The sequence below is a fragment of the Chiloscyllium plagiosum genome, chromosome 2, assembly GCF_004010195.1.
Source record: "Chiloscyllium plagiosum isolate BGI_BamShark_2017 chromosome 2, ASM401019v2, whole genome shotgun sequence".
In the NCBI taxonomy this organism is placed as follows: Eukaryota; Metazoa; Chordata; class Chondrichthyes; order Orectolobiformes; family Hemiscylliidae; genus Chiloscyllium; species Chiloscyllium plagiosum.
In genome coordinates this window covers 125,661,187-125,684,129 of record NC_057711.1, presented here as the reverse complement: position 1 = coordinate 125,684,129, position 22,943 = coordinate 125,661,187, and the positions used below count along the sequence as shown (strand labels likewise).

At 39.5% G+C, this 22,943-nt stretch overlaps 1 protein-coding gene across 2 annotated transcripts in view; it reads left to right on the top strand.

Annotated features, from left to right (window-relative positions):
- Positions 1-19,584: 19,584 nt before the first annotated feature.
- LOC122563775 (trans-2,3-enoyl-CoA reductase-like) overlaps positions 19,585-22,943 on the top strand; it is a 134,756-nt gene continuing 131,397 nt past the window's right edge. The window contains exon 1 of one of the 2 annotated variants that reach the window (XM_043718005.1): positions 19,585-19,839. In XM_043718005.1, coding sequence (XP_043573940.1) covers positions 19,627-19,839 — 213 coding nt within the window. In that variant the 5' untranslated portion in view covers positions 19,585-19,626. The remainder of the gene's footprint in view (positions 19,840-22,943) is intronic. The other variant, XM_043717998.1, reaches the window with a different exon arrangement.

Sequence of the window (22,943 nt, the reverse complement as noted above, 5' to 3'; positions counted from 1 at the left end):
TGAGTTTCTGAGCATAAGATTTCCTTGTCTTGATAAGCAAAACATAAAGCACCAATTTATTTTTTGAAGCAAAGTAAACAGCGTTGAAAATATCACACTGAAGCAACAACAGAATCGAATATAATGTCACCCTGTCAACAGAAGATCCCTTTTCCCGGTTGTTATTCAATCTGAGTCTATCTTAAACCTCCCTTACATGCTAATTATGCCCCATTAAAATAAGCTTTAGTGGTTTCAGAACATAATGCTGACAAGCAGCTTATAATTTAAAAACCCACTGTAAGCCACATTTAATTACTCAATAAGTAGAGATGCTGTAAAACTTTTCAAGGACATATTTTCTTTTTCAACTCAATTTGAAGCTCCAAAATTAGCAATGAAAATAATTTCTATAAGCAGGTTCTATTCTTTGACAATAAACTGAATATGATTCCAGCTTCTTTATGTTGGGAGGGGTTGAAATCAGTTTTTTTTACAACCATCAGTTCAAGTATCCATTTCTTGAATTACTGTGCTCAATAGTTGGTTAGGTCAGGTGGGCATTTTCTGCTGTATCTGTTCTACAGGAAGGATATTATTAAACTGGAGAGGGTTCAGAAGAAATATACCAAGAAGTTGCTGGGTATGGAAGGTTTGAGTTATAAAGAAAGGCTGGATAGACTGGGACATTTTTCACTGGAGCGTAGGAGATTGAGAGGCAACTTTATAGATGTTTATAAAGTAATGATAGAGTTAATGGTAGTTGTATTTTCCCTAGGAAAGGGGATTTAATGACTAGAGGGCACAGAGAGAGGAGAAAGGTTTAGACATAAGGGGCAAATGTTTTACACCGAGGATGGTTCACATGTAGAATAAACCTTTTGAGGAAGTGGTGGATGTGGGTACAATTACAATATTTAAAAGACATTTGGCGAAGTACATGAATTGGAAAGATTTGGAAGGATATGAGCCAGGAGCACGGGCAAATGGAATTAGTTTAGTTTGGGATTATATTCAGCACAGACTGGTTGAAGTGAAGAGTCTGTTTTCATGCTATATGATTCTAGTGGATGGGGCTGGTATTTATGAATAGTATAGCTGTCAATTGGTTTTGAGGCAATGTACTGTGTTCTGTCTTTGAGACTGATCATGCCAACAGTTACATTCCAATCCCTTGAAAATCACAAAAATTGCTAAATGATTCATTTACATAGTTGAAGGATGCAAGGTATCTGATTATGTGTTTTCATATTATTAATGGTCTTGTCAGTTCTCGAGACTGATGCTTTTATCAGAATAATATCCAGTCTGATATTATTTGAAGATTATATTTAAATTGGTTTTCCTTGTTATAGCTCCTTCACACTCTTTTGATTTTCTATGCTACATTTTCCACATATAATTTTACTAACAGAACTCTAACAAGTAGTTGTAGTTTCAAGGTTGTTGTTTGCCGATAGAATTGTCAAGAGAAAGATTTCAATTGGGCTGAATTTTGCTCTTCAGAGGTGGTGTAATGGAGTTTTTGTAAATCTGACTTAATGTACAGAAATAAATTCTATGTTAATTCAGATTAACACAACAATGGATGGAACTTTTTGATCCCTTGAGCATTGTAGGCAATGACAAGAAATGTGGGAAAATACAGAAAATAATGGAAAGGAAATGGTTTCCAAATTTGACACATTAAGGTTCAAATGGAAGTACATAATGAGGATGACATAGTGGTTAGTGCTATTGCCTCATAGTACCATGGACCTGGGTTCAATTCTAGCCTTGAGTGACTGTGGAGTTTGTATGTTCTCCTTGTGTCAGAGTGGTTATCCACTTGGGGGCTTCATTTCCTTCCTACAGTCCAAAGATGTTCTGGTTAGGTGAATTGTCTATGATAAATTGCCAATAGTGCTTAAGGATGTGTAGGTTAGGCAGGTTACCCATGGTAAATGCAGAGTTATGGGGTTGAGATGGGAGGCTTGGGTCTGGGTGGAATCTTCTTCAGAGGGCAGGTGCAGGCTCAATAGGTTAAATGGACTCTTTTTGCACTGTAGGGATTCCATGGTGACCGTATACTTTCCAAACATTTGCATCTCATTAATAGCCAAAATCACCTCACTTCTACATAGGGTTCAATTCACCTCTCTTTTTGATGCTTATTCCCAATATAAAAGTAAGAACAGTAACCTGATAGCAGCAGCTTGCTGATGGTGCTAACCCAGGTGTTCATCCAATTCTGTCCATCACAATGTCCCTGTATGCTCCACAGACAGTATCCTCCTGAACATTTAGTTGATGCAAGTCAATATTGACAAACCACAAGCTACACCGTATCATCATGCCTGTTTCAGGACCAACGCCCTCCTGTCTTTGATCACATACCAAGTTTGGATTGCCACTTCCCAGAAAAAGTGTGCAAGTTACTTTCTCCTCTCTGATATGCCATAATGTCAACAGCTCAAACTCCAACTCCCCAACTGTGATCCAATCTTGCTTGACTTATAAACACATGCTACAGATATATTGACTATGGATCACCTTGGATTCCAGCATTTGCCACATGTTGCAGCTACAACACATCACCCAACCTTCCAATGCTAGCACATTTATTAAAGTTATAAATTAAATTATTCTTGTATCTCTGCTCTTTATATGCCCCCAAACCAAAGGGCCTAGCTCACTCAGGTAAAAAGGATCCAATTTCAGCCAGTTCTTAATTCGGCTGCTCTTTTAGTGCACCCCTTTAAAACAAATTTCTTAAAGTTCACTACCAAATAATTTTAAAGTTTTGATTTTATTTGGATACCAACTACAAATTGCAGTTTAACTTAGTTTTAAATTAACGATTTAGACACTGCATGCATTTGCTAATACCTGAAGTCTAAGGGATTCAGTACAGAGAAGAGAACTAGCCCCTCAAACAAGTTCATGACACCTTTATGGAAAGCTTCAGACTGATGCAGAACATACAGGGCCACTAACAAAATTTGTTATTGGTCTCCTTAGTATGAGATGAGATTTCAAAGCACTCAAGCAAAACCTTGCAGTATAGCCTAGAAAGGATGGGTCACATTATTGTAAAATGTTTTGCCCTTCACAACTGAATCCATTAAAGCTGACGAAATTGGGGATCAATGGCAACTTTCTGAGGATAAAGACGAGGATAAGGATTGGGATATTGACCAGAAAGAACATTCAAAACAGTATAACAGAGCAATGCATCAATGACTGTGAGAGGTATGAGAGAACTTGATTGAAACTAGATTGCAGGAAGACTGAGCTGTGCTTGGCTTTCTGTTGATTATATAGCAAGTAGCCCCTTCTTAATGCAAAGTACATGTGGTTAAGGCTATTCTCACTGGAGTTTAGAAGAATGAGGGGAATCTCATTAGAAATCTATAAAGGTCAAACAAGCCATTCAGGACAAATACAGGAAGGATGTTCCCAATAACCAGGATGTCCAAAACCAGGGGTCACAGTTTAGGAATATGGAGTAGGTTATTTAGACTGAGATGAAGATAATTTTTTTAATGTAAAGATTGGTGAGCCTGTGGAATTCTCTTCCACAGAAAGCAGTTGAGGCCAGAACATTGAATGCTTTTAAGAAGGGGTAAGATATCGTTCTCAGATCTAAAAGGGTCAAAGGTTATTGGAGAAAGTGGGAACAGATTATTGAGTTGGATATACAACTACGATCATTTTGAATGGTGGAATAGATTTGAAGTCACCTACTCCTGCTCCTATTCTCTATGTTGTTCTGTGAACCTGGTTGACTTTTTCTTTGCCTTTCTTGACTTTTTCTGTTGCTTCATAAACCTTTCTACATCTGTATGATTTTACACTGGATATCTTTTTCTGGTCCTACTTTCAAGTATCTGTATATATTCTACTGATCACAAGGGGCAAGAAGTAGCAGTCAGTGGGCACTAACATTAGACTAAAATAAAGAACTGCAGATGATAGACATCTTAAGTAAGAACAGAAATTGTTGGAGAAACCCAAGAGGGCTGGCAGCATCTAAGGCTTCATTCAGCAAATAATATTTAAATGATTTGAGTGAAGATTCTCATAGATAGCAACTTGAGGGAATGCTGAGGCATGTTCTTTTCACCCTTCAATAATTGTTTGTTGTTAGAGAGTTCACATAGAACTGGGAGTGCTTGAGCATCCGGTTAGGACAGTATTTTATCTGAGAGAAGTAGCATTTTATTGCAACTTCTTTCACCAAGACTGCCGCAAAATATGGAGATCGGAGATGTAAACTCCTCATTGTACATCTTGGAGGACTGGGAGGTGTATGCAGCAAGTCAGCTTGGTGGCAGGTGGGACTAGATTGGGTTGGGATATCTGGTTGGCATTGACGAGTTGGACCGAAGGGCCTGTTTCCATGCTGTACATCTCTATCAGTCTATGACTATAAGTCAACTGCACTGTGAATCTTACTGAGGATGTGAAAAGGCAGCAAGGGTGGGAGATTTTAACTGGTGGCATTGAGTCCCTTGAACCTCTTTCTCCTTGTATGATGTCAAAGGAAAAGGTGTAGATGAATGGTAGGTATTTCTTAGCATCTCTGTCTATTGTTAAAATGGTTTCAACCATGACGTGATATTAAAGCTGAAGAGAACGGTTAAGAAATTCACCTTTAAAATATTTAATATCCAAATTAATTAACTAAAAAATATTGCTTTGGCTGGGCAGACAATGAATTGCAGTTATAGTATGTGCAAGCTATTGGATGCTGGTGCGAACTATGGCATCCACATCAGCAACCAGTGTTGACTGCTCAATGAATTCTGGTTCAGATTTGATGAGCTGCAGTCCAAACCACAAACACTGTGACATATCAGCAAGGGGAGAAGTACCCGGACACTATGTTTCAGGAGACAGTCACATCCCTTAGATTAAGTAAATCAAATTTGTCCATGATCAGGGATAGATGGATGTAACTGTGAATGAGACAAATATTAGGATCCAGAATTTGGCTTTGGAGAAACCTAAACCACTGCTACTATCTATAAAAGGTAAGAAGGCATTCAATAAGATGCTATATAAAAGGTTATTACAGATGAATACAAGAGATAGAGCCAAGATTAACGGGTCTTTTTCAGTTTTGAAAGATGTGATTAGTTGAAAGTGACAAAGATCAATCTGAGGGCTCAACTATTCATCTATCTATATTAATGAATAGAATGAGGGGATAGAGAGTAATATATCCCAATTTGCTGATGATACAAAAAGAGGTGGAGGGCATGTTGTAATGAGGTTGTGAAGATCTGCAAGGGGATGTAGTTAGGTTGAGTAAGTCTGCAAAAACTCGGCAGATGGAGTTTAATGTAGCAAAGTGTGAGGTCATGTTCTTTTGTTGGAAGAAACAAAAGGCAGACTATTATTTAAAGGGAAAGAGTCTCTTAAAAAAAAGTGCCCCACAGAGGGAATGTGGATGTGTTCCTGTGCATGAAACACAAAACAGTTAGCATGCAGGTGTAGTGTGTAATTAAGGAGGCAAATGGAATTTTTGACTGTAATGCTAGGAGTTTGGAATTTAAAAACTGTGAAGCCTTGTTCTCACTGCACAAGGTGTTGATGAGACTGCACTTATAGTATTTTGTACAGTTTTGATTTTTGAATTTAAGAAAGGGTGCATTGTATTGGAGGCAATTCAAAAGAAATCCACAAGGCTGATCCCTGGGTTGAAAGGGTTAACTTATCAAGAGTTGTGAAACAGGTTAAGCTTTTATTCATGAGACTGTAGAAGAATTATCTTCCTGAAACATTTTTCCCAGGGATTTAACTAATTAGGAATCTCAAAATTAGGGGGTGTGGTTACAAAGTTAGGAGCACATATTTAAAACTGAGGTGAGAAGGAATTTCTTCCTCCAGGGAATAGTAAATGTTTGGAATTCTCTATTCCAGAAAATTGTGCAAGCTAGATCACAGAAAATATTTGGAGAGCAAGTAGGTATATTTTTGAAATATTGGGGAGTTGAAGGTTGTGAAGATCTGGCAAGTAAGAGGTGTTGAGGCCTGGAGTGAATCAGCCATGATCTTGTAGAATGGTGGGGCAGTCATGCGGGTCTGAATAGCCTACCCATACTCTTTCTTCTGTTTAGGCCTTTAATGACAATGTACTCTCTTGAAAAGCTCATAGATAGAATGAATATTTGCCTTCCAAAAGGCATGGAATCATGATTAATTGTGTACTTTTCCTCACAACGTAGATATAGGTATGCAGGTCAGGCACACCCCAAATGCCTGCACATTGTTTTCTGTCTGTGTTATCCCCATTAAAGTGCAACACATTGGCTGTAGTCATCAACATTATAGTTCAACTATCCATGTACTCTGATGCTAGCTGCCATCAAGGAGTAGTTGCTTCTGAAGAATGTGTAATATTTGCCTATTATAACTTCTTCAAACCTAGGGGTGTTCAAAAAGACTGCTCATCTCTCACTGAATTTGACATATCCAATTCCGGCAGAATGAAAGACACAGGATCTATTATTTTAACAGTGCATTACTTGGCATGGAAGGGTATGTGGAATTTTTGCTGGGTTGAGAGAGGTTCAGAACTGTTTTCCATTTAGTGAGTATCTCCTGCAGGAACCCTTTTCACTAAGCTGCTAACATCTCCCAATTTAATCACACTATTATTTAGTTACCAAATTGCATTTTTAAAAAAAATGTATTTCTTCATGGACTCCTTGCAAATCAACACTGCAAGGAAATTGAATTACAGGCAAGTCAAAATGGATGAAGACAATTATATTTTTAGTGAAACAATTGTCTTCAACCTCATGCAAGTTTAGGAGAAAATGTTGGTTGGTTCTTTGGATACGACTAGCAGTCATCTTTATTCTAAAATGACTATTATAATTGATGTAGTTCAATGGCTAATGCGATGCTGTAGCTTCAGAGAACTTGTTCATGACTGTCCAACCTTCAATTCCTTTATATTTTCATAGATGCTATTTGAGAATGACTAATCTCTCACAGGTGTCACCATGTTAGCAGCATGATGTTGAGAGAAATTTGCATTTGCAGTTGTTCAACAATTTTATCAGAAACACTCCAGCCAAAACAATCTGATGTGTTTTACAGCATCCCTATAAGGGTTGCTGTAGGACTTTCTGCAGACGTTTAAGGAATGCTATTAAATTTTGGAAGACTTTGCATAGGATAAATTCCGATTAAAATTTTCTTGATGACAAATGCGCTGCAGCTATTATCATATCATGGAACAGTGCTCACTGCTTTAATTTTGTATAAACTGTTGAAATATTTGAAATATTTAACCTTGGACCAACTGCTATGTATGCTTGGTGATAGAATCTGCAGTGTGTTTGCCAGTAACCATACTTTATCTTCAGTTCAGGCTGAATTGTATGATTTATTTAAAGCTTGCAGCTGCTAGCAGTATCCAATACAATAAACATCCCAATGAGATATCTGTTTCTAAAATGGATGTTCCATATCACTGAGACCCAGTGTGCAATGAGCAATGAATGCATTGCAATAATAAAGCAATTGGCATTGGATTAGAGAAAGCCACTGCAGGCAATAAACACACTTACCAAACAGCAAGATATCAGCACCTGTGCCTCATTAATCATTCCAAAATGTCTCTTCTGCTTTGTGGCTTAATGACAAGTTAAGATCTGTGTGATTTATCATGGGTAACATGACAGAAGTGGATTAAACCATCGTTCCTCCCTATGTAATATCACGAATACCTCAAGTAAAAGTAAATTTTCCCTTTCTTATTTTAAACATTAACACATGCTTAACAAAACCCAGAAAATCATTGTGTGACACGCAACAAATATTATTTTTCATTAATCAGCTGAATATTGTAAATCATTGGATTTCCACCTGTTATTGAATGGGCACTAATTCACCAATGTGATGTCATCATGGATTGACAATATGTTCTGACTGTTGGTGTAAACATTCAGTGTTGTAAGCTTAACAGGTCTTATGGCACAGTGGTGGTGTTCCTACCTCAGGGTCAGAAAGTCAAGGACCACCTGCCCTAGAGGTATGCTATAACGTGCAAACCGGTTTACTAGAAATAATAATTGAGTCATAAGTGGGAGTTAAATTAAATGAAATCAGTTCTTGCTCCGGCAAATCTCTGATTTTAAAATGCTCATCTTTACTTTCAAAACTCTTGATTGTCTTTCTTTTTCCTTTCTCTTTAAACTCATCCAGTTCTCCAAGATTTTGGTGTCCCTTCAATTCTGCCCTTTTGCACTTCACTAGTTTTCAAATAGCCATGATTAGCAGTAATGCTTTCAGGTGCATTCTGTTATGAAGATGTGGGTGTACGTTTAAGAGAATCAAGGGCATGGAAAGTACACCGAATGCTGGAGAATTTACAAAGTATCATTTTGATTAAAAACAAACAGTACTCACTGAGTGGCCTGGAGACAAAAACAAATTTGAATTCAGCCAATCAGTTTAAATTATGCCCTGAAAAAATATCAATTTCCAAATAAATTTGAATTGAGTATATTGACACTCTTAAAAGCCAATGACACAATCCGATCCTCTGGGGTATAAGACCGGGAAAATTGAACAATTGAGAGGAGAACTGCCAGTCTTAACATGTACCAGACTGCTTGAAAAAACATTTCTCTTAAAAGTACCTTTTCGATCTGTAACCTGTGATACAGAAATTTCGAACGAGGAGAAAAGAAGAGACAGGAAGATCTGAAGATGAGAATCTACAGCTGCCTGGTTTTGAGATAAGAAGTCTTGTTTTGTAAATCTTAATTGGGAGTTTTATCAGACTGGTACTAGAGAAGGGAAGGTAACAGATAGGTTAGAGGAAGAAGTTGTAAATAGTTGTTAGTTAATTATTCTCTGTTATACATTAAGAAATAAAGTTGTTAATTTTTAATTTAAATAGTTCTTGGCCACTCAATTTTTTATGGATGACTGCACGAGATAAATCTTTTCTGTGTTGCTGGTTTTAAATTTAGCAGAAGGGTTTACCCTGTATTCTAACAGTTCTCTGCGTGAGAAACTATTTCCTCATATCACTTTTGCTTCTTTTACAAATTACATTAATTATATACTTTCTCATTCTTGGTCCTTTCATGCGGGGAATTTTTGACCTATTTTGTCTTTCCAATCCTCTGATTATTTCAATCAGATCTCCTGTCAGCTTTCTGTTCTCCAAAGAATATTGTTCAACTTTTCTAATCTCTCTTTATATCTGAAATTACTTTTCCCTGCAAACATTCTTATAAGCTTCTTCTGCACACTCTCTAATGCCTTCATATCATGCGTCTCAGGGTGGATGAATTAACTGACCATCACACAGTGATACAGAGATCCATTCAATCGATGGGAGCAAAAAAACGACACATTGTTAGTGAAAAACAGTATACTAAGCAGGATTGATGCTACTCTCTACAGCCAAAAGAAAAAGTGCAGATAACTCTATTGCCTGCCTGCACTCAGGACATTAGGGTTAGAGAAGAACTTATAGTGGAAAGGGGAAGAGCCAGCTGTCATGGTCCATGTAGATACCAATGACATAACCAGGATAAGGAAAGATCTTCAGCATAGTCAGTATGAGGAGCTAAGCACAAATTCATCTCTAGAGTATCGTTTGAGTAACATACAAATTGATATTGTGCAATTAAGATTAAATAAATGAATAATACGGCAGCATAGTGGCTCAGAGGTTAGCACTGGTGGTGCCAGCGTCAGGGACCTGGGTTTGATTCCAGCTTTGGGTGAGTGCAAACTCCACACAAGCATTCTCCTTGTGTCTTCATGGACTTTTATTGGGAAAACCATGAACAGACAATATAAAATCATGGGATCTACTCCAAAGGATGCCCATTTTTATGTATAGATGCAAAAGGTGTTCTGATATTGCAGAATCTTTAAGGGATTTCATTCTAACAAGCTTGAGGTTAGCATCCTGATGAATCACGTAAATGAATTTGTGCAGTGGGGTTTAAATTAATCGGGGGCTGGGGGAGAGGGTTGAAGATCTAACTGAAGGGAAGTTTTAAGAAAAAACAAAATAAAGAAACAAGACAGCAGAGGTTCAAGGTAGTGAAGTGGTGAATAATCAACGTATGACAGCAGAAGAGCTAATTAGAAATAATAAGTAATTGTGGTAAAAGTTCAAAGCTTAACACTCAAGTGTGCGCAAAGTATCTGTAACAAGATAGATGAACTAACAGCAAAAATAGAAATCTATGAATATGACAGCTACTACAGAGATTTGGTTACAGGGTGATGAAAACTGGGAACACAATATTCAAGGATATTCAACGTTCTGTAAAAATAGGCAGAAAGGCAAAATAATTTGGGTAACGTTGTTAATAAAGGAATGTATCAGTATGGTGGGGAGTAATGATATAAGTGCAATAAATCATTGTGAGGAATCAATTTGGATGGAAATAAGGAAATGCAAAGGAAAGAAGTCATGGATGGGAATCATCCATAGGTCCTAATGGGTTGCCACACACAGTGAGTGAATCAGGAAATAATGGAGGTTGGAAGAAGGGCATGGCAAAAATTGTCATGGGTGATTTTAACTGCATAATGACTGGACATATTAGATGGGCAAGGTGATACAGAAGATGAATATAGAGAGTGTATTGGGAATCGTTTCTTACAGAAATATGTTGTACAACCTACCAAGGTACAGGCTATTTTAAATCTCTAGTCATGTTTAATGAGGAAGGATTAGAAATAAAATACTTCAATTAAATGATCTTTTTCAAAGATAGCAATTGCAACATCACAGAATTTCAAATCTTGTCCTTAGAACTTCATTTTGTTTCATTTGAGCAATGCTTCATAACAATGTTCCGTCTAATTTTCCTTCTGGATATATGGATCTCGGCGGTCCATGTGTGTGATGACTTCTGAAATTGGAAGTCAATGTAATAGTTAGCATGCTAATGCTGTGTCAATCACCATGCATTGAACCTGGGAGTGAGTGAGAGGGAATGTTGCTTCTTAGGTCTACCATGTTGAATAATGGGTATGTTGGATAGATAGTTAAAAGTGAAGGGTGGTGAATGGGAGGCATGGTTTGGCACAACTTGGGGTGAAGGTGGTATGCGGCTATTAGGTGCCATGGACTCATGAGTGGGTGGTCATTGGTTGGCATGGAGGGCAATGTGGGATTGTTGATGGTTGGTGTGAGGCATGAATTAACATGGTGATGTACTATTCTATTGGTGCTTGCCAAATTAACATTGTGATCTCATTGATAAAGGAGTCAGCAACAGTAAAAAGAGATGTGTACTGGAGGAAAGTGCCCTATAAAATGGAGAATCTCCATTTGTGCCATATTAAGTGGTACAGTCGTTGGCTCAAGGTGGTCCAAAGTGGAAGAGAAGCATATCGAGACTTGCCATCATGAAAAAAATTGGAAGCCAGGTGAAAACATCGAAAGGAGCACGCTGCCATACCAATGCCCCTCCACCTCCTCCCATGACCACCACCAAGTGTAACAGAGCCTGTGGTGGCTGCAGCCTCTTATGGACTAACCCTGAGAGTGGAAAAGAGTCATCTTGTCTTTGAGGGACCACCAATGATGATAACATTTCTGTCTCATATGTCATGTAAGTACTGCAATTAACTCTAACAAATGTAATGGAAAGTGATTGATGTGGATATGGGATGAGAAGAAGAGGCTGGAGCACAGAGGGGCTACTACATTTTGATATAATGTGTTGGTCACTCAGTTGGTGTGGCATATTCTCCAAGTCAATTCATGTGCTGCCACTAGAACAGTGGTGGAGTAAACAATAGGGCAGCTGAAGGTCCAGTTTCACAGCTTGGAGCAGTGTGGGGGGGAGATCTCTCTAGTATAGACCAGGCAGAGTATACTGCGTCTGCACCATTGTAGGAAGCAGCAACGCCATATGATAGAATCTGAGGAGAGAAGGGAATGGGAACAGTTATCTGAGGAGGTGGGAAAGATATTGAGTTGTAGGTAGATAAGTCACTGCGTCTGCACCATTGTAGGAAGCAGCAACGCCATATGATAGAATCTGAGGAGGGAGGGGAATGGGAACAGTTATCTGAGGAGGTGGGAAAGATATTGAGTTGTAGGTAGATGAGTCCAGAAGACCATCATGAACTTTCAAGGTCAGTGCACCTGATTTGCATTGTGAGGGTGAACTGCAGCCTGTATTTATTTCCTTTCTCTTCCCTTTTGTTGGTTGTCAATAAAAGCTTAAGTTTGGACTTACCTGAATGCTTATGCATGTGATGTACGTGATGTTCCCTTACTGAACAATGGCAAGATGCAGATGACCAGTGGACACCGGGCAAGAGTAGTAGAGACCCAGAAAAGGTATTTGAATGAAATTTATCTAAGGAGAAGTAAAGTGACTTGCATGGTGATTAAACAGAGTGTCAGGTGCATGTGCAAAGGAAGACCATGCCATAGCCACCATGGTTTTGCGGCTGCTCTGTAATTATGCTATCAATGAGTGGCAAAGCAAATGTTTGTCCATATGTGCAGATGCCTCTTAAAAATTGCATGGGCTCAAACGGCAGTATTGGACATGCTGGCAATAGAGGGTTGTCTGGGAATGGAAAGAGGTCAGATGGGAATAGAATACCTTAAGGATGGCGTAGATAGTTAATAAGTTGCATTTGGTAATATATGGACTCATGGCAAGAATCATTCCAAAAACAAATCACTGCCACTCATAAAACCTGACAGGAACCAAACTGAGCCTTGGTTAAACAAGCTATTGACGTATAAGTACTCGATTATCAACAACCTCTTCAATTGCTTTGCGGATAATTGAGAGCAGGCAGATGTGATGATAACTAGCTGAAAGGTTAACTAGTCCCTTAAGCTAAAATATAAGCAAAACCTGAGAGTTAACATAAAGACACTGTAAATCTCATTTCCAGAAGACAAGTATATTGGCAATGTAAAAGGACCAAGGGCTGGATTTTCATCGAAGGGGCAGATAGCTTGAGTCAGGAAATTTCCCATCTAGGTGCATCAGCATCAGGAGGAAACAGCCCGGATGATCCACTTTTCATTCTGTGGACTGTTTGTGAAATAGATTCAGACCTTGCATTCCCAGGGTGCAGATTGCAGGTAGCCACATTTCGAGGCAGAGTTGTTAAAAGATCTTTCTCAGTTCTCTGAGAACCAGACACTTATTCAGTATTATACAGCCTAGACTATAAATTTTGTATTCTTTCAGACTTCACCTCTATCCTCAACATTTGAAATATCAGTGTGTGCACTCTGCATGCATTGCACGCAGGCAAAAGTACATTTGCAATTTAATATAACTGGAGTTGTTGAACCTATGATTCATATTCCCCCTAAATGTCTCAACATCTATCAGATTTGGATCCCCTGCTTTTGTCCTATTGAAGTGAAGCTGGTTCCCAGCCATTTTATAGTTGCATTGTGTAGCAGATGATGGCAGGGAATGTAGCTCATGGTAAACATTGTGCCCTACCTGGTTACCAGGTATACCCCTTATCATAAAATCTCCATGTACCCCATATTTTTAACTTGCTCTACCATGACAGCACATTTCCACCAACTTCCCAAACCCACCCCCAATGCAGAGACCCACCACACAAACTTTGTCTCCGACTGTCCTCCTTGCCTCTAGAGTCCTGAAATGACAATTTAATAATAACCACCTCCTACTGTCCCCTCAACCACAACCTCACCTCCCATCACCAAACCATCATCTCCCAGACCATCCACAACTCATCACCTCTGGGGATCTCCCAACCACATCCTCCAACCTCATTGTCTGTGAACCCCCGCACCGCCCGATTTTATCTCCTACCAAAGATTCACAAACCTGACTGTCCCACTCAACCCATTGTCTCAGCCTGGTCCTGTCCCACTGAATTCATTTCTGCATACCTTGACACCATCCTGTCCCTCTTAGTCCAGGAGCTCCCCACCTATGTTCAGGATACCACCCACACCCTCCACGACTTTCATTTCCCTGGCCCCCAATGCCTCATCTTCACCATGGATATGCAATCCCTATACACATCCATTCCCACAACGAAGGCCTCTCAGCCCTTTGTTTCTTTCTCTCACGCCGTCCCAACCAGTACCCTTCAACTGACACCCTAATCCACCTGGCTGAACTGATCCTCACCCTTAACAACTTCTCCTTCCAATCATCCCACTTTCTCCAAACCAATGGAGTAGCCATGGGCACCCGCATGGGACCCAGCTATGCCTGCCTCTTTGTCGGGTACGTGGAACAGTGTATCTTTCGTAGCTACACCGGCACTATTCCCCACCTGTTCCTCTGCTACATCGATGACTGTATCAGCGCCACTTTGTGCTCCCACAAGGAGGTTGAACAGATCATCAACTTCACTAACACCTTTCACCATGACCTCAAACTGACCTAGACCATCTTGGACACCTCCCTCCCCTTCCTGGACCTCCCCATCTCCATCTCCGGTGACTGACTCACCTTGGGCATCTACCACAAGCCCACTGACTCCCACAGCTACCAAGACTACACCTTTTCCCACCCTGCCTCCTTTAAAAACGCCATCCTTTATTCCCAAGTCCTCCACCTCCTCCGTGTCTGTTCCCAGGATGACTAGTTCCATCTTAGAAAATCACAGATGGAATCCTTCTTCAAAGATCACAATTTTGCCATCCAAGTGGTTGACAATGCCCTCCTGCACATCTCCTCCACTTCCCACTCCTCTGCCCTTAAAGCCCACCCCTCCCAACACAACAAGGATAGAACCTCCCCCCCGGTCCTTATGTCCAACCCTGGGAGCAGATGCGGCGGAGGCGAAGGAATTGGGAGAATGGGACGGCATTTTTACAGGGGGCAGGGTGGGTGGGGGTGTAATCTAGGTAGCTGTGGGAGTCGGTCAGTTTATAGTAAATGTCCGTGTTGAGTCGGTCGCCCGAGATAGAAACAGAGAGGTCCATTAAGGGGAGGGAGGAGTCTGAGACGGTCCAGGTAAAATTGAGGTCGGGGTGGAAGGTGTTGGTGAAGTGGATGAACTGTTCAACCTCCTCGAGGGAGCACTAGGTAGTGCCGATACAGTCATCGATGTAGCGGAGGAAAAGGTGGGGGGTGGTGCCAGTGTAGCTGCGGAAGATGGACTGTTCCATTTCTTGAACTGCCCATCTTCCTTCCCATCTATCCATTTCACCCTCCTCTCTGACCTATCACAATCACCTCCCACCTTCATCTACCTATCGCAATCCCAGCTACCATTCCCCCAGCCCCACCCCCTCCCATTTATCTTTCAGCCCCCACCCCCTCATCCCAGCCCACAAGCCTCATTCCTGATGAAGGGCTTGTGTCTAAAGCATCAATTCTCCTGCTCCTCAGATGCTGCCTGGCTTGCTGTGCTTTTCTAGCATCACACTCTCGACTCTGATCTCCAGCATCTGCAGTCCTCACATTCTCCTCCTTAATAATGTCCACCCTGATTATTTATGCACCCCCTTTGGAGATCACAGTGGTGGTCACTGTCATTCACCTTCACTCCATTCCCTTATCGATTACTGCATCGTCAAAACTTGTTCCACATATTCCTCATATAATGAAAGATTTCACACTCCTTTGCCTCCCACCGTAGCCTTTATTCTGATCTCAGCTTGTCTCCCACCAAATGTTTCTGTCTTCCCTCTTGCCTTGGTTTCTCCACCCTTTTTGACAGTGTCACCCCTGCTGCCCCTATAGAAATCCTCCCAAATGAACAACAGACCAACCTCCAGGACTATATTCCCCTCCGACCCAATGAGCATCCCACTTTGGATGCAGTCACAGCCTCGCTGCAGAATTAACTTTTAATCCCATAAGGCAATGTTTAAATTTTTTGCTTATGTGAATGACTCACATACTTCGCCAGTGACCCATGAATTTCCTCCTATTTTTTATGCTCCCTTTTGTGTTGTTGACCCTGTGGACCAAAGAAGAGGGTACAATTTACCCCTGCAGAGCTATAGGATCATTGACCTTGTTTCTGATTTGATTTTTTTGACTTATTTAGTGTTGTCACATGTACCTAAGTACAGTGAAACATTTTGTTTTGTGTGCAATACATGCAGATCATAATTTATAAGGACCTACAGGTCATAGGGTGTTTAGACAGAGCGAGACGTACAAGGTTACAGCTGCACAAACGCGAGATCAACATTAGATTTGAAATTAGAGAGGTCCATTCAGCGGTCTGATAACAACAGGGAAGAAGCTGTTCTTCAATCAGTTGATACATATGTTTAGGTTTCTGTATCTTCTGCCTGACGGAAGAGATCCAAAGAAAGTATTACCGGGCTGGGAGGAATCTTTGATGGTGACAGCCTTTCTGTAGCAACAAGATGGTGATCCTGTCAATGGATGGGAGGTTGGCTTTTATGATGGTCTGGTCTGTGTTCACAACTTTCTGTAGTTCCTTATGGTCCTGGGCAGAGTACTTGTCATAAGACCATAAGACCATAAGACATAGGAGTGGAAGTAAGGCCATTTGGCCCATCGAGTCCACTCTGCCATTCAATCATGGCTGATGAGCATTTCATCTCCACTTACCAGCATTCTCCCCGTAGCCCTTAATTCCTTGTGACATCAAGAATTTATCAATCTCTGCCTTGAAGACATTTAGCATCCCGGCCTCCACTGCACTCTGTGGCAATGACAATCCCAGGATCCTCAGCCGTTCCTCGTATGTTAGACCTACCATTCCAGGGATCATTCGTGTGAATCTCCACTGGACACGCTCCAGTGCCAGTATGTCCTTCCTGAGGTGTGGGGACCAAAACTGGACACAGTACTCCAAATGGGGCCTAACCAGAGCTTTATAAAGTCTCAGTAGCACAACAGCACAACTTTTTATATTCCAATCCTCTTGAGATAAATGACAACATTGCATTCACTTTCTTAATCACGGACTCAACCTGCATGGTTACCTTTAGAGAATCCTTGACTAGCACTCCCAGTTCCCTTTGTACTTTGGCTTTATGAATTTTCTCACCATTTAGAAAGTAGTCCATGCTTGTATAATACCAAGCTATTATGTATCCCGACAGAATGCTTTCTATGGTGCATCTGTAAAGATTGGTGAGGGTCCTTATAGGTATCCCGTTTCACAATCAAAACAGTACTGTTTGATGCTGCTATCTCTGCCAAGGTTTGCTGGATCTGGTTGGGGTGGCCTTTTTGACTGGTCAGCTCTGACCCTCCCTTCAACATGCCACCCACCTCCAGACTTTTCCCCACGAAACAGGGAGACAGCTTATTTCTTTCCTCTGCAGCATAGGTTGAGGCTTGAGGATCCAACACCATGGTGTGAAGGGTTATTACTGCAGTGTCTGAAATGATATCCAGCTGGGCTCTAAACGTAATACCAGAACATCAGAAGTCAAAAGGTGCTTCAGGCGGTGCACATTTCATTCTCCGTCATTCGGTGATTCGCTGAGTAATGTGTCCATCACCTTGCCTGCTGACATAATAAAGTAAGAAACGTCTGGTTTCTGAAATAACTCCCTAAGCTGTAGTGGAAACGATACCATGAAAAACACTTGCTGCCATTTTATTTTAATATGAAGTGTGAAAATTGCAAACTTAGTTTCTTTATTAAAATCTGCAAATAAAAGCCTTGCTTGTGCAGTTCATGAAATTAAATTCAGAAATCACAGTTTACTTTAAAATGAACGCACATCGACATCCTCCAACTATTCCTTAAACAGAAGTGTTAACACATTCATTTAATCGTTTTGTGCAGCTTTTTTTTAATTCCAGCAGTTACCTTCAATTCTGTGAGAAACATATTTTCAATTATAGTGACAGCACAGGCTCATTGTCTGTTACCTGAGGAAGTACTGATCCTGACAGTCTGAATTTGAAATTAATTTTACTCACATATCTAGATGTCAAAATCAACACTTCTGCTGGCAGATCTCCAGTGGGCCTTTGCTTTATTTGAAACACGTTATTTTCACAGTGAACGTGCGAAAGTGAATTTAGTTTTACTTTGTCGCTTGGCTGCTTTTATGCAGCTTTTGTACTGCCTCATTTCCTTTGCCTACAGTTCTTCAGTTCTTTAGGTTTATCTCAAATTCTTATTTTGCCTCGGTGTCTGAAAGAAAGACACAGCTTGCATTTATCTAGCATTTTTCACGTTTTCAGAACATTGCGAAGGCACTTCACAGACAATTAAGTCAATTTCAAATGCAGTCACTGTTGTAGCAAATGTGGCATGCAGTTTGCACTCAGCAAGTTTCCACAAACCACAATGAAATAAATGGTATAATACTTTGTTATTAGTCGTTGATTAAGTGATAAATATTTGCCAGGGCAACAGGACATTTCCCTTGCTTTTCAGAGAATGGTGAGATAGCTAACATCCACCTGAGAGGGTAGATGGCAGGTTTATGTAAGTGATCTCAAAAATGACACATCTGATACTGTAACAATCCCTCAGTACTGCCTTGGACAGTACTGTCAGCCTATAGGTTCAAGTCTTTCTATTGGTGTTTAAACCTAAAATGTTGTTATAAGCATGCCAGCTCTGAATCAAAGCTACTAGCCTCGCTGAAATTGAATAACTGGAATTATTCAAGTGAACTTTAAAAGCCAGGTCAAATGTACAGCTGTAAAACTAAAAGGAACAAATCATAGTTTGTAAATTCAAATGCATATGCTATAAATGTAAAACTAAATAATATGAATTAAGTAATTATTAAGCTCAAATACTTGACTAGAAATTTATATTTTCTTTTAACTATCTCTGTGAGTTTCCCCAAGATCTGAAAGTACTGATTCCCTACTTGGGTATAGTACAACTCACATTGTGTTTTCTACTTCCTGTTCCTCTGTAGTATCCATTGTTCATGGCATTTACAGAAGATTCTACCATGGAGCAGAAAAACAGAAAGCAAATGTTAAACCTGTTCACAGCTAGTGTCTTACCACACAGAATTGCAGCAAAACTCTCAACATAGTGATCAGGAATGTGAGCCTGCCTAATTTTCTATAATCAAACATGAGCACTGAAGTCAACTGCAATGACCCTAAAATTGCTAAAGATGATATCATCTTACTTAGCGCAGACTGGAACGGAATGTGAAAATTATTTTTCTACATAGCTCAGCCACTCAGTACATACTGAGCCATTAGAGCTCATGTTTATTTGTACAGCCAAAATGATTAAGAAGGTTATTTTGTCCAATCTATTTATATATATATAATAATATTTAATTAACATTTTAGGGATCCAAATTATTTATATTTTGAATATTTTACTGTATAAGGTTTTGTTTTCAACCCTTTGAATTCTAACGATACCAGTGGAATTTGGATAATCTCATCTCTGAATTCTGGCTACCCTGAATATCTCAATAATGCAGCATCACGCTGTCACTTTGAAGTCATAATGATAAGGATAGGAAGTAGTCAGCCTCTGTGAAAGCTATTCTGCCATTTTTAAAAAAAGGGAACTTTTGACACATCACACTGTGACAAGCTAAATATAGAAGAGGATTAGAGGGCCACTGTTTTCAGTCATGTCAGATAAGATTATATACTTGAAATGGAATGTTGCATGACCTTTTGGTACATTGTTCGCCTCTGCCTGTATTTAAATGTTAGACAATTATGACAATCAGCTCTGCTTCAAGCAAGTTAAGCAGGAAGGATGCATGCACTTTGTAAAGGAAGAGCTGCTATAAAAGAGAGTATGGTACCTGAGAAACAAAACGAGATTAAATCATTCCTTTCTTTATCCCAGATGGTATTGACAACAGGCCACTTTGGACAATATGCAATGCAAAAGCATTCAAAAATTTCTTATGTTGAAGTGGAAATTCTTGACGCTCAAACAAAGAAGCAGATTTGCATCCTGGAAAAAGTGAGTGACTTCCTTTGTTAACTGCATGGGCTAAGTCTGACTTGTCTGTGAATTAGTGTGCTCATGTGACATTCGTTGATAAAACAATCATCTTGCATGTTGTTGAAAATGTTAGCATTAAACACCTCAAAGTCCAACACTGGATACCGAAGACCCAGTGTTGTTTGCAAACCCGCAAAGGCTGTTTTTTGACTTTGAAAGACGTATATTAAACTTTACTCATGGCAAAGATAAAAGATGGTGTGGTAAATATTGCATTGGTTGCAGGCTAAAGATCACAAAAGTGACACGTGGAAGACAAAATTTAAGGTAAATATGTACCTGTTTGCATCTGACTGGGAGGCATTGATTGGAACCCACTCCTAGGCCAGCTCCTAGCTTTGTTGAAGCAACAGAAGATTCACTTGGTTTATGGCTATTGAATCTGTCAAGCATATTGTCTTGTTATCATCTAATTGTTAATTTGTAAAATATGTTGGCACTATATGCTGGGGTTGCATTACCTTGGATGGTTGGTTTGCAAAACAGTGTGAAGCTGGTTATAGAATCTGTCAAGCATATTGTTATTTTGAACTTTCACAAAAGGGATAGTGTTGGAAGTAGAATGGAGCAAATATTGTGCAGTCAAATGATTTTTTAAAAAAGAAATAACATCTGCCTACTTTTTTAAAAAATGTTGGGAATTGAAACCATGAAGAAGTGCTTCCACAGAATTTACTGCTTAAACAAAAACTTTCATTGTTTCCCCGACTGAAGTTTTTGGAACTCAGGGGTCCTAATGCTGGGATGAAAAAGCCAGCATTTAAGGCTGAGAAGACTAATTTATTCATTCAGAGAGTTGGGTACCTTTGGAATTCTTTGCCACAGAAAACTGTAGAGTTCTGCCATTGAGTATAATGAAGAATGAGAGAGGTTTAGGGATCTAGGAAAAAGAAAAGGGAGATGAGGAATAGGCAGGAATCTGGAATTGTGGTCAAAGATCACCCATGATCTTACTGAAGAGCAGAGAGACTTGTGGCTTTAAAGATTAACATGATAAATCCTGGAGAAATTCAGTAGTTCTGGCAGCATCTATGGAGAGAGAAACTCTGTTAACGTTTCGAGTGTGATATGACTCTACTTCAGAAATCACTCTGAAGGAGAGGCATATGGGATTCAATGTTAACTCTGTTTCTGTCTCCACAGATACTAACAGACCTCCTGCATTTCTCCCACATTTTCTTGACTTCTTTCAGATTTCTGACATGTGCAGTATTTCACTTTTATTTATGCGGTTATGTGCCCTTATGTTCTTGTATTCATACAACATGAGTCTGACATTGAAGCTCATTTCAAATGGGAGCTTTCCTGCTTAATGATGTGAGGTTTCCAGAGGTTTAACTCTGAAGTCGAGTAAAACTTACCTACTTTGTCTGGGAGGAGCCATTCAAGTCGTCTGTTTGTGCTTGTACCAGCCTGTTAATGCTTCGTCAACTGTTAACAATCTTGTAGTTTATGTTAGCCTGATATCTATAAGCAGGTATTAATATCTTTTAGAAATTATGGTTAACTAGCTCCGTGAGTGTTTAACAAACTGCTTTGAGGTGCTCAAGTATGTATCTCTTTAACCGAAGACTTATTACAGGTTAATCAATCACTATTTAATACTAGTAAGGCTAGCAGACTAATATTATGCGAAGGATTGGTGGCACCCTTTGCATTAGAGGGAAATCCTAACAAATCAGCTATGAGCTGAGGAAACCTCTTACGACATAGTACAAATGTGATGTGAACTGCTTCTGCATTGAAGCAATCATCAGCAGTTCATGAATCCACAGCTACCTCAGGAGGAGAGGAAAGAAAAGTTACAAAAAGTGAATACCTCTTTAAGAATTCTACAGTTTGTAAAAGGAAGCACAGGTCCAGTCAGCTTCTATAACGTCTTGTTGGCAGCAGTCAGACAGTCTGGACCAAGAGCTGAAGCACAAAGTCCCCTTTCTCCAAAGCAAACTTAGTCCAGCAAGAGCGAAGGAAAAAAAATATAAATATAAATATAAAAATAAAAAAAAATAAAGCAACTTGTGAAATCTGAAAAAAGTATAGCCATGGCTGACGAAGGAGCAGTGCTTCAAAAGCTTGTGATTTCAAATGAACCTGTTGGACCATAACCTGGTGTCATGTGACTTCTGACTTTGTCCACTCCAGTCCAATTCTGGCACCTCCATATCATTAGTTTAGACCTTAAGAGGAAGAGTGAAAATAGTCAAATTCTAGACAACGTTCTTAACTGTGAATCTGAAAGGAGGCTTAAATTGTTATATCTATTGAAGGAGCATCACTTGAACCATTTCAAATTGTCATTTAAGCTGCATGAAAATCTTTCAAAAATGTGGTCATTCTTTGAGGACATTTGTGGAACCAGCAATATAATTCATCTTATTAAAATCTAACCTTTGAAAACAGGGAAAGAATTTATTAAAACTAATCATTTTGGATTTTTTAAAAATTGTACAACCAAAGCTACTTAAAGATTCAAAAATTCTACACTACCATGTATTTCATTTATAAAGGGCACGAATTGGTTGGGGAAGGAGCATAAATCATAAGAATTATCCACCTTGTTGAAAAGGATCAGAAACTCTTACAAATCATAGAAACATAGGATCCGTTAGGGTGTTGAAGCAAGCCATTCAACATATCGAATACACACTGACCTTCCAAAGAGCATCCCACCCAAGCATAACCCCCTACCCTATCTTTCTAACCCTGCATTTCCCATGGCAAATCCACCCAGCTTGCGCATCCCTGGATGCTATGGACAACTTAGCACTGCCAATCCACCTGACATGTTCATCCTTTGACCCTAAATAGAAAAGTCTTAACAACTGTCCTCCTTCTCATTTCTTTATATCATAATCTTCAACTAATGAAGATATAACAATATAAAGAGTTTCCAGTCTTCATAGGATTGAAAACAATTTTAAAATGCTATTGAAAAATTTCTAATTTAAAGATTTACAAAACCTTTAACATTAAACTTAAATAGACAACTTAAAGTATAAAATAAAACAAAGCATTGACAAAGTTTTAAACTTTTATTAAAGCAAACAAATAAAAGCAATGTC